Source organism: Pongo pygmaeus, chromosome 21 (assembly GCF_028885625.2).
Source record: "Pongo pygmaeus isolate AG05252 chromosome 21, NHGRI_mPonPyg2-v2.0_pri, whole genome shotgun sequence".
Lineage (NCBI taxonomy): Eukaryota > Metazoa > Chordata > Mammalia > Primates > Hominidae > Pongo > Pongo pygmaeus.
This window is the reverse complement of record NC_072394.2, coordinates 61,521,899-61,533,724: the sequence shown is the minus strand read 5'-3', so window position 1 is coordinate 61,533,724 and position 11,826 is coordinate 61,521,899. Positions and strand designations below refer to the sequence as shown.

Sequence of the window (11,826 nt, the reverse complement as noted above, 5' to 3'; positions counted from 1 at the left end):
CCTGTCTCCAGCACCCTTCCAGCCCCTCTCCTCTCGCTCTGGGTATCTTAGGGTAGTCGCTTTACTTTTCCACTGCTAGAGCCCACTGAGGCGACACTGAGCCCGCCAACCGGCCACAAACCTGGCGGTTGCCCGCGCAGCTGCGCTCCTGCTACCATGCTGCGGTGGGCTCAGAGCTAGCCAAAGGTAAATACCCACACCACCTCGTGGCCTTGGTGTGTGCACATGCTATGCCCTGGTCTGGGGTCTGCAGAGGGATTGGAACCCGGGAGAAAAGCTGCTGTTAGGGGGTCACGTAAAACCCGGCAGGTGCGCATCAGGTTGGTCTCACCAGTGAGACAGATTGGCGAGCCACGTCTAGGCACAGAGCAGCTGGGCAGGAGGCAGGGGGTCACCTGACCTGCAGAACCCTGGGGGAGGGGAGGCTGGATGAGTTACACAGGGCGGGCTGCAGCAAGCAGGGCGCACGGCGCGGGCTGCTGTATGAGAGCTGCAGGCGGGCGAACCACCACAAGTTGCGATCCCGTTTAGTCTAACGCATCCCTCTTAGAGCCAGGGTACCACAGGCACCGTGCATCCTTGACCCCCTGCATCCACCATCCACGTGGCCACGCAGCACGGAAGAAGGCGAACACAGTTGGACCCTGGGAAACGTTTGGGATCCCCCAAAGATATATCGCTCTAGCTCTGTGGGTCTACACACTTCCAGATGTCAACACTGAACTTTGATTCAAACTTTGGCCAACTACACCCACGCAAAACGGCTTAACCACTTGAACATCCACTGAATGGCCCAACTGGGTCCCAACACCAACTCACTCCCCTCCGACCCCAGCGCCGGGTCAGCCATTGGGCAGGGGTCATGCCAATCAAGGCTGCCTGGCGAATGAGCAGGGGGCGTCAGACCGGAAACCGGATATGGGTGGGAGGTCCAATAGGGGGCGCCGCGTTGGAACGCCTGAAGAGGTGCTGCTGGGGTGGTTAGAAGCCGTTGGGGGGTGGGTGTATGGCGGCTAGGCCTGGAAGACCACGAGGACCGCTAGCGCCGTGGGGTCATTATTCCTCATGCCACAGGTTGCCGAGCCTCCGGGGAGAGGTGGGGTCCCAGGGGCCAACCCTTGGGTGTGTTGATGGCGGCAGGCTAACCTAGCCAACGGGGTGCCGCTGCCGGGCAAGGTGAGGAGCAAGAAGATTTCCAGGGCTGGGAGGTAGAGGGCCAGGACCCCAAGGAGAGGGCTTACTGCGAGGAGCAGCCCAGGATGGATAAGGAGTTGAGGCCCCAGGGATGCTGAGCCTGCACAAGTGGAAGGTCAGTAGACATTGGGGTTGGAGCCCCAGGGAGGCTGCGATGGGTGCTCCGAAGGGGTTATTTGCTTTCGTCAGGCCTCGCGCTCACCCCCAAAGTACCATTTGTCGAGGAACGGGTTCAGGGTCTCTTTTCGACACCCTCATGGGTCTGTGGGACCCCTTTGTTCATTCTTTCTGATATCAGGATTCTTTGCCAGGGGAGCACATGCATGGAGGTGACTAAAAAAAAAAAAAAAAAAGTTAGGCAAATACCAATCCCTCATCCTAGAGAGTAGAGCAGCATACAAATGAAAGAAAAGACCTCCACTTGGGGGGACCTTGAAAGTCTTGGTGGAGAAAATGGCTTTTTATATGGGCCTCCAAGGAAGGATAGACGCCTTGGCTATGAATAGAAGGTGGTAGTGGGGGATGGGAGACAGTTTGCCCACCACGAACAAAGGATTTAATGGTAGGAAACATGGGGCGTGGCTGGGTAAACACAACTGGCCACCTTGGCTGGCTCTTGGGGAGCAGGGGGAGAAAAGTTAGGAGAAATTAGATAGAATCTCTCTGAGGATGCCATGGAGTATGAGGGCAAGCACTTGTGAGGCTATTTTGGCAGGAAACGGAAAGGATGTTGAAAGTTTTTTGTTCCGCACGTGAGGATTTGAGCCTACTTTTAGGAAAAGCAGAAACAGCATGGAGGATGATTCTGTTAGAGAACAAAGGAAAGGGGTTATGCACAAAGGAGATGTTTAAAGGAGAGACCTAGCACGGTGAAGGAAGCAGGAAGGCTGAAGGACGGCACTCAAGAGGGGTCCCAAAGGATCCTCCTGGAGCAGCTCTTATGCTAGAAAGACACAAAAGATGGAGGAGCCAAAGTGTGGCACCCAGATGGATGGAAGGCTGGGAGTGGGACAGGGAAGTCAGTGGGAGGGGCTGGCAAGGTGGCAGTGCTGATTTGGTTTTAGACATGGCAGAGTTGAAGGAACTTTGGGCAGTTGGGATGGAGATTTTTGCAGCCCGTTATCTGGGAGGAAAGGTCTGAAGTTTAGAAAAAGATAAAGATCACACATTCAAATTGGCAATCGTCCTTACAAAGATGAATTTATGGAGTCAGAGAAAACTCTTTAGGGGAGAAATACATTTGGTAATAGAATCTTGAACAATTGGCACACTGGACAGGAAAAAGGGAGACAGTCCAGAAGTGAGCAGGGAGGACTCAGAAGGGAGAGATGGGAGCACACCAGAGGAAGGGGTTTCAGAACCACTCAGCACATCTCATCTAGACTTGGTGTTTTAGCCTCTGCACTGGTGGTATTTGGGGCCAGGCAATTCTTTGTTGTGGTGACTGCCCTGTGCATTGTAGGATGTTGAGCAGCATCCCTAGCCTCTACCCACTAGATGCCAGTAGCATCCCCTTAGTTTTAACAACCAAAAATGTCTCCAGACTTTGCTAAATGTCCTCTGGGGGGCAAAATCTCCCCCAGTTGAAAATCACCACTATAAGCTGAGAAAGGACCCTTAAATTTGAATAGGAATTGCCTTAATTTAAAGGTAAATTAAGACCAGGAAGAATAAATCCCAGTATTTAACCCTGATATTCCCCCTTTTTTCCACTCCTGTTATTTCTCTGTAGTGACTGGCTACCAGACTCGGAAAAACCTAAGTCCTTTAGGTGAGTGGAGCTAAGAGCTGAAACATCAGTAGTGGGGTCTGGGACCCCAGAAGTGTGGCGAAATGTTCGAGGAGTTGACCCACCTGTGGCACCTGAAAGGCCACAGGGACCTGAGGAATCTGGTATAGTAACAGCTGGGGGGTGATCGGCTAGTGGGTTTACTGGAGTCCACCTTGATTGGCCTGATTGGTTGGCTTGTCTGGTGATCCTCCTGAAGGCTGATAATTTTGCTAGCTCAAGACAGAAACGTGGCCTTGATCTGGAGGGAGATGGCCAGTGCTGGATGTTAGTGGGCAGCGTCGTCCGGGGCCTAACCTTGCCAGGGGCGTTTTTAGGATCTGCCATTTTAATGGTATAATAGCAAAGTACCTTAAACATAGCTTTCTAGTGCTGGATGGATTGCCATCATGGGAAAAGATAAATATGTGATAGGACTGAGGAAGGAAAGTCTACTAATGTGTTTATGCAGCTAAGGAAGAGGAAGTCAGGAGAGGCTGGTGCCTGAAAAAAAGGCCGAGTCAGGATGGATAGAAGCTGTGTGCCAGGGTCTTGACCCCTGTCCTGAGGGGCTGTGTGCTGGAGTGCAGGGCTGCAGTGAGATGATGTGTCAAGTAGGGGAGGACAGGATTGGCTGTCGAAACCCAGGGATGGTTTACTTGAAAATTGTGTATACTTGGCTACTTAAAAATAATAGCGTCTGCACTTGATGTACTAAGAAAGGGATGGGAAAAATTTCTCATGCTTCCATTAAACTCTGCATTTCTGAGGAAAGCCAAACGGCCCCGGTGCCACAGGTGGCAAACAGTGGCTTTTTGAAAATATGGAACCCCCAATGGAAAGAATGTATGTATTTCTTTACCATTGAGTCTCTGAACAGCACCATTACAGCCCCGTTCCTTGGTAGCCGCACGTGATGCCCTGGGCTTCCCAAACTTAGTCTCACCTCTCTACTGATGCTCTCATGGCACATGTATTCAACAAGTAATTGTGTTTCTACTTACATTCTGGGATTCTTACTCATTACCAAAAGCACAAGGCATATCTCAAGTTTGGGTAGCTACCTGTCAGCTTTCTGGGTTTATCCCTGTAGCCAACAAAGAGAAGGCAAAGTAGAGAGAGGGAAGGGAGGTGGGTGAAAGGGAAGGGACCAGAAACCACGAAAAACAGTATTTTTTTGGTAGTCATTTTCCTTTTGGTCTGCGGCTTTGCAGGGAGGAGGTGGGTGGTGAAGTTTGCAGAAGTGCCTTCTCTGTAGCCCATTCATGTCATTAGTTGTCAGTGGGTTTCTTTCAATTGAGGAAAAAGTGAAAGCAGAAAGAGAAGGTAGAAAAGAATTTAGGCAACTATGAAGTTTCTCAGCCTCTCAGTGACAAATGTTTTCTGAGTGCTGACTGAGTAGTAATAGACTTTGAAGCTGTACAATTAATTACTTTTCAATCAAGACTTGCTGCTGCCATCCTTTTCCCTTCAGCCTCTCCTCTGCCCGCCTTGGCCGGTGGAGGCAGTAGCATACTGCTGTCTGCAGAGGGGTCTGCGTGGCCAGGCTGTTTGAAGCAAATGCCAGCTAAAGGAAAATGGCCTCAAATGGATGAGGCAAGATACCAGGTTAGAGGCAGATGCAAGGCTGATATTAGACGTAGTGGAAACAGTCTTTATGAAAATACTTGATATGCTCAGATTAAAAAGCCCCCATCGTGAATTCAGACCCCTTCACTCAGCTAATTAGCTATAGCTCAGCAACCTTCTCAAAAGGTGCCCCAAATTCTGTTTCAGCCAAGGCATGCCACTGTCCTCTGACCACCTGTGCTTGAACAGTGGGTCCAGACATTTGTGGATTCCTTCTCCAGACTAGCTGATGATGAAGCAGAGAATTTCAGGGGAGGAGAGGCCATTCCGGAAAAGATGAACAGCACCATGGGAAAGCAACTAAGAGCCAAAAGTAGGGGTTGGAGGGGAAAGAGGAATCTCGGAAGGTAAATTTGGCTTTAGTGGAAGCTCTGCTTAAAATTTCTGTAATTCATGGTGGAAATTCCAGCCACCCTGGGGGCTTCTGGGCATCATTATTTGAGGGGAATGGTATATTTCACCTTGTAGAACAACCCCAATTACCCAGAGCAAAGTTTCCTAATGAAATCTAATTAAGACAGCAACATAAGCCAGGACACTCAGAAACCAGCTCTCACATGGGGTTGGGGGAAGAAGAAACGTGGTCTTCTGCTGGCTACCAGTCTTTGGCCTGTGCCCCTTGGACCCCTCAAGTTTGAGAGTGGAGACCTTGAAGACCAACCTTGCTGTGAACCAAAACCCAAGGCTTTAGCCTTGGAGCTAGACAGCTAGATTTCTAGGTGTTAAATCTTTCTCTTTGAGTGTAGCAACTGAAGTACTTGTATGAAAACTCCACACCTATGAAATTGGAATTTTTGGACCAGGTCTGTAAGAAACTCTCAGGGGGACAGTGATGTTAACGGTGTCAAATCTGTGAGCCTCATTAGTAGCCCTCCAATGCCATATTTGGCTTTTAAAAATGTCCTTCCTAATGTTGAGCTGAAGTCTGTCCGTTGATGCACCTGGTTCTAACCCCCTTAGCCACCAGATACTTGAAGCTGCCCTCAACCTTTCTCTCTTCAAGACTCTCTTTATTCCTTCAAACAACTTTCTTTATAACCCCCAAATTTCCTGGCTTTGTGACCCCTTTCCCCATTTCTAAATCTTCTTTTCTGCTCCTTCCCAGGGGTTGTCTTATCTGCCCACATCTTCCTTTTTTCTGTGATCCCTCAAACTCTTCTTTTCCTTTTGTCTTCCTTAAATCTCTCCCCACTTTACTGTCACCACTTACCCTCTGTCCCTGCTGCCTGGGTTTATGTTGGCCTTTCTCATAGCCATGTGCCCTGCTAATTTGTAACATACTTACCCTAAAATAAACACACAGGCTATGCCCAGTGGGAGCTGGGAAAGCAGCCTCCCCATTTCTACCCGGGAGTAGTTGCAGGCAGAGTCCTGCCTCTGCTGGCTGAGCACTGTCAACAGGTGATGGTGGCCCCGCATTGCAGGCTCTTGGCCTTGGGAGAACTAAGTCACTAGGCTGTTTATTCTGGCTTCTCTGCCCTGTGAATTAATGGCCACTAGTGCTTGGACCAGCATAGCTATTGGAGGCATTTGAAAAAACTCCTGAGATTTTTAAACAAGGGAAAGAAAACAAATACCAGTAAAAAATTTATGCCCCCCCACCCCCCACGTATGGCCTTTTGATATGTAAGAAAGAAATTATAAAACAAAAATGGGTGCTAAATCACTTTGGGTGCTAAACAAAAATGGGTGCTAAAAATTTGACAGAACTAGATTTTTTTGTTTTTGAAATATTTGCTTTGTTTATCCCATGCATGTGTGATGGAGGCAAAATTGGTTTTGGGGGATGCGGTGTGCAAAAAAGTCTTAGCTGTGACAAGGTCCTGCAGTACATAAACAGATAATGGGGTATAGCTATATGTCCGTGGTATTAAAATGTCATGGGGAGGGGCAAATAAGAAACATGTCTGAAGAAGCTAAGAGGGGAGTGATCATGAAAAAAACAAAGGTTGAGAAAACTGGTTTATCTCAAATAGCTGTAGCTTCTATACCATTTTTTTCAGGTCTAGCTTAACCAGAACACTTAAAACTGTTACCAAAAAACTTTCAACAACACTTGTGGTCACTTAACCAATGTTCCCATCAGTCTGCCGTCTCCCACAGTGGTTAGCCTCTCCAAGCTGCAGTACTGGGTCAGTACTTGCAACCATGCTGCCTGCTCCTGCTCTGAAAAGCTTGTTCTTAGACACCAAGGTCAGGGACAGAAGGTGGGGAACACACACACACACACACACATAAAACACACACTAAATATGACTCTCAGGATGGCTAAATGTTTCCAGTTTAGGGAAAGGACACAGTGGAATTCTGCATTCTCTAAACTGCCTTTGAGACCATTTTGCAACCAACTGTAAAGCAGATTTGACAAAATTTACATGAAACCAACACAAAACAGATTTCTTCATAGCTGGTGCTTTTTTTGTTTTTCGGGGTTTTTGTTGTTGTTGTTGTTGTTTTGTTTTTTTTGAGACAGAGTCTCACACTGTAGGCCGGGCTGGAGTGCAATGGCGCGATACCTAGCTGGTGCTTTTTATTTGATCAACTTTTGAAGTTTTTTGGGACTTCCATTAGGGTTAAAATCACTAGTGTAGAGTCAAATTGGACAACCCCAGGCTTCTTAAGCTAATCAATCTAGACATTTGGAGCTGAAAGGGATAAATAGGATCATCTCATTCAGCGACCTCATTTTAGAAGAAACTGAGGCAGAGGGGTGTTGGGTCTGACCTAAGGCCACTTGACCATGGCTAGAAGCAACCTGGGCTGCTAGCCCTGGGCCTTTCGTCTTAGATCCCACTGCTCTAGTTTGGGACATCAAGTTATAGGAAATAGAGTCATTAGTGTCAAAACCCCACAACAGAACAAGAAATTTCATCTCTCATTCTTGAACATGGGGATTAAAGATGTCATTTGAGCATCTCATCCCTCTGCTGGGTGATTTTTTAGAGAAGAGCAGCAGTTGAGCTGGCACATGACATCACTGGCCTGGAAGCTTAATTTTATTTTAGTGATTTGGTTTTTGTGATAGGTCACCTTCCAGTTAAGAGACATGCTTTACTCACACCATGGTTTCTGCTCAGTTTCCTCTCAAAAGCTTCCCTCTTCTTGAAGAGCAGTATAATAATAACTGATAATTGAGGTAAATCCATGTAGATTATTAAAAAACCAAAAAACCTCATTCTTACCAACACTGAAGTTTCAGCTTTCTTCCTCCTTAACCTTCTACACAGCTGCAGAAAATGAAGGCTGAAGCGTCAAAGGCTGTAAGCAACTCCAGGGTGAGAAAGGCTTGCAGTGCATTAAAGAAACATCTCAAAACAATCCCAAACTGTAACATTTCTAATTCTTGAATTCTGATGAACATAAAAAGTTTAGTTTGCGAAACTTTAAACCTACATCGGGTTGACCCCACACAATATTGGAACATTGCAACATAAATTCCCAGCTCAGATAAGTTCAGTTACAAGAGCACCTTTGGGTCGCCCTCCCCTCCCCCACAAAAGCAAATTTCCATTAAGCAAATGATTAATGTAGTAAAGGAAAGAACTTCAATATTGGGGGCATATCATCATGTTTAACAAGCTTTATTCTCCTGCTCCTCCTCCTCCCTCACCCTCCATTTGAAATGTTAAAAGTGGTTGGTAATTCACCTATGTGGTTAATGGTAATATCTGCTTTTTCTTGAGAGCATATCCTCACCCCACAGACCTCACCTATGTAAAAGGGGCAAGTGGGCCTATTCAAATGCTAACCCCAGTTGAGCAGGGTGAGACAAAGGGCCAGCTGGGAGACTAGTGAGTTGGGAATGCTTGGGGAACTTGCTAGAAATGGCTCTGGAAAAGGAAGGCAGCTGAATACCAGTTTCTCAGGCAGAAAGAAGGTTTGCTAGGTCTATATAGCAAAATCCTGTTTTCTCAGGGAGGGTCATAGGTGCTTTGAGATCCTCGGGGGTTGGTATAGCTCTCAGTTGCTTTATATGGTCTGCACTGGCTTTTCCACTCTTGAATCAGGGTGTAAAGAGGGAAGCTGGGGGAGGGGAATTGAGCGGGGGAGAGTGTGTGCCGGTAGGTAACAGGTTTTCACAATTGGGCTGTAATGCAGATGGCGACGCAGTTTGTGGAAGACTGTCTGAAAGACAGTGTGTGTTCCTAGATTGCCCCTCCTTGCTACATGTGAACATGGTACATTGCTTACAGTTCAGGAAACCTCCCTGTATTGGGCTTCTGTTTAAAAAACAGCAAGATGGGTGTGAGATGTGGGCTCGACACGGAGGGCTTTTAAAAAACTTGTTTATTCATCCTGCAACAAGGCAACATGCTCATTTCTCTAATGAATAAACCTAGCTCTGTGGGAAAACGGGTCTCCCAGAATACCCAGTCTGAAGATAGCTCCCACACTTGAGAGGCACACCAAAAAAATTCAACACAATCCCTGGTTTCTCTTGCTTGTCCCTAGAGACCTTTTGCTTGATGAACTCAGGCTGAGACATTACCAGAGGAAAAACTGAACACTTAATTCCACAGAAAGCAACGCACCATCATTGTTTACATTAAGTAGGAATTTCGATTTAGGGGCAAGCCAAAAGCGGGGCACGCCTAGCCCTTCCGCAGCCTCCAAACTTCTGAGACTAACATTGCTGTCGCAGAAAACCACTTGCAAATAAATTGGCTTCTCCGTATTAGGGAAGACCACAAAGGCATCCAACCACAGTTTGCGCTGCAGCCCGGCAGAACTAAGTCTTGGGCGCCGCGACGCCTTTCCTACGGAAAAGGTCCTGGAAGGAAGACCATTTAAGATATTTTCCTTCCATCATCATCCTTTTCTTAGGAGTTAAGAACCTGACCGTCATTCATTTCAAGCCCTCAAAACGCTTTACTATTCCTCCAAATAATTGTCATCCGAATAATTCAAGCCGGCGCAAAATGAGACACGCACACCAGGAAAAAAAAAATCAATTTCCAAGTCGGATGAGATTTTTTAAAGACATTTCACTTATCAGTCTTTCCCCCCAGGACTGGCGAGGAGAGCACGCCTTCCCTTCCGAAGGTGCGTTACCAGATTGCGGCCGTTTTTGTGCTGGGTCATCAGAGCAGATTCCCCTCCAGGTTACAGATTCTAAGCTTAACTCCACCCGAGCTGAAGATGGCCGGAGCACGCCGCCTTGCCTCGCCTCCCCTCCCCAAGGCTGCCGGAGCCGCCGGCCCCTGCCTCCTTTTCGACTGACAGTCCAAGGACTGGCGCCGGATCCAACACCTTTCCCCAGCTCTGCGCGTACCGCGCTCTTTGGAAACGAATTGTAAGTTATCCTGATGTTAGACGCGACCCCTCTCTCCAGCCTGTCCCTTGTTCCGCTTTACCTTTCCGCTTGCGACCATCTCGAGGGCCTCCAGAGGTCCTGCGCAAACAGCCCAGGACGTCTCCTGCTAAGCCGCATGCAGCCTGGCCACCCGACCAGCTGCGCCAAAAGCTTGGCAATACCCCGACGTGACCATGCCTGTGCGTTCAACCCTGGTAGCCCGTAGGGGCACCCCCCAAGGGTCCCCTTACCTCCTCTACCTTTCTCCCAGGTACTTTCCCCTAACCGCCCGCCGCCGGGAGAGGTCAGCTCCAGCGCGCGGTGGCAGGTGCGCACGCTCTTTGAGGCGGTCTCTGTCCCGCGAGCGCCGGGAGGCGGGCTGTGGCGGCCAAGGCTGGCGCGCGGCAGCTGGAGGCACTGGCGCGGAGGTCCCGCGGCTTAATTGTCAGCTCTGGGACCTGGGCTCCCGGCTCTGAGCTGCTTAGGCGCCGCGCGCGCATGACTTCCCTCCCGGGTAGTCAGTCTCCAGAGTTCTCGCCCATTCCCATTCTCATTACTTTCCGCACATTTCAACAGTGTCTCTACAGCGCGGCTGCTCTCACTTCGTGAAAGTTGGCGCGCGCACCTCCGAACCACATTTTGGGCACCTGAGAAGGCCAACTTATTTGAGACTAGTCTTTCTAGGAGGAAGAAAAGCGCGCAAAACAAGTGACTTACCAATGCCGTTTGGGTGTGCAGCTCCAAATCTGGGGTGCGTTCGGGATTCAGTCGCGTAGCCGGGGCACCAGCTCCGAGACCTCAGGTTGTCTCCAGCGGGACGCACGGGGTGCGCCCCGCCGTCCAACAAGCCTTTGGCCACCAGGGCGCCCCTGGCATCCTGGGAAATTTGGGGGAGCCCTCGCCGCCTCACCCTGACCCCCGATCCCTGGCTGGCCAGCTGAGCCTCCTCTCTTCCCACTCGCCCCTAACCTGCCTTTCCTTCTCACCTCCTTTCCGCCCGCTCCTACACCGCCCTCAGGCTCCCCAATTTAGCGGTGGGCAACTAACCTGAATCCATGAAAACAAGGAGAATCTGGACGGCGTCCTCCATTAGTGACGCCGGATGGGGATGGGTCCCTTTTTGGAAGGGGACTCCGGGGACGCGTCACGGCGGGTGGGCTTCTTCGGCTTGCAGCGACGCCGCTGCTTCTCCTCCTTGGGCTCCTTAGACTCTTCGGGGTCCCTTGGATCTTTGTCCTCGGGCTTGAGCTCCTCCCCTTCCCTGGGGCTCTGGGGCTCCTGAGTGCTGGGCGGCGCGCGACTAGGGGAGGCGTCGGGGCTTCGCAACTTGAGAGCGTGCAGACGCTGGGTGAGGGACTGGCCGAAGATGGAGTGCTTGGGCACCACCGGGCCGCGATCGTCTTCAGGCTCGGTCTCGGGCTCAGTGGTGGGGGCGGTCTCAGGCTCGGTCTCGAAGTCGGTCTCGGACTCGATTTCGGACTCGGTCTCGCTCTCGGTCTCGTAGTCGAACTCTTCCTCGTACTCTAGGCACTCGGGGAGGGACAGCTCAAGGTCTGCCTCCTCGTGCTCGTGGTCAGATTCCGATTCGGGGGACTCAGGGAATACCTGGGCGCTGGAGCGGTGGTGGGCGTTAAGGAAGCTCCGGCGCTGTTGGGCAGCCGCGCGCTGCTGGGCACGGGCGTTGGAGGTGGCAAGGGCGCGGAGGAGTGCGATGGAGCAGGAGAGCCAGAGGAGCGCGGTGGCTGCCCGGCGGCCTATGGGCGGGCACAGGTCGTTGTAATTATGGCGAGCTCGGCGCCACTGCTGAGCCCGGGACCTCCGATCCATCCTCTTAGGCGCACACCGAGAAGCCGGCCTGCCCTCTGGCTCTGCAGAGAGCGGCTCCGAAGCGCATTGGCTGCTGGAGCCGGGAAAGGTACACCCTATGAGGTGAGAAGCTGGC

At 50.3% G+C, this 11,826-nt stretch overlaps 3 protein-coding genes across 9 annotated transcripts in view; 1 reads left to right on the top strand and 2 right to left on the bottom strand.

Annotated features, from left to right (window-relative positions):
- The window catches only part of GNAS (GNAS complex locus), a 70,599-nt gene extending 59,536 nt beyond the window's left edge, over positions 1–11,063 (bottom strand). For 2 of the 4 annotated variants that reach the window (XM_063659077.1, XM_063659079.1), the window contains exon 1: positions 10,932–11,063. In XM_063659077.1, coding sequence (XP_063515147.1) covers positions 10,932–10,974 — 43 coding nt within the window. In that variant the 5' untranslated portion in view covers positions 10,975–11,063. The remainder of the gene's footprint in view (positions 1–10,931) is intronic. The other 2 variants (XM_063659076.1, XM_063659078.1) reach the window with 1 other exon arrangement.
- The window catches only part of LOC129021438 (neuroendocrine secretory protein 55), a 55,804-nt gene extending 44,093 nt beyond the window's left edge, over positions 1–11,711 (bottom strand). Inside the window, exon 1 of the mRNA XM_054466807.2 lies at positions 10,932–11,711. Within this exon, the coding sequence (XP_054322782.1) occupies positions 10,974–11,711 (738 nt within the window). The 3' untranslated portion in view covers positions 10,932–10,973. The remainder of the gene's footprint in view (positions 1–10,931) is intronic.
- Positions 920–11,826, top strand: part of LOC134738897 (uncharacterized) — a 33,554-nt gene continuing 22,647 nt past the window's right edge. The window contains exons 1-3 of one of the 4 annotated variants that reach the window (XR_010125130.1): positions 937–1,309; positions 2,927–2,965; positions 9,601–9,884. Coding sequence is in view for 1 of the 4 variants with exons in the window: in XM_063659080.1 (XP_063515150.1) it covers positions 1,286–1,309; positions 9,601–9,884 (308 nt within the window). In the remaining 3 variants the exon portion in view is untranslated. Of the gene's footprint in view, positions 1,310–2,926; positions 9,885–11,826 lie in introns of all 4 variants that reach the window. The other 3 variants (XR_010125129.1, XR_010125131.1, XM_063659080.1) reach the window with 3 other exon arrangements.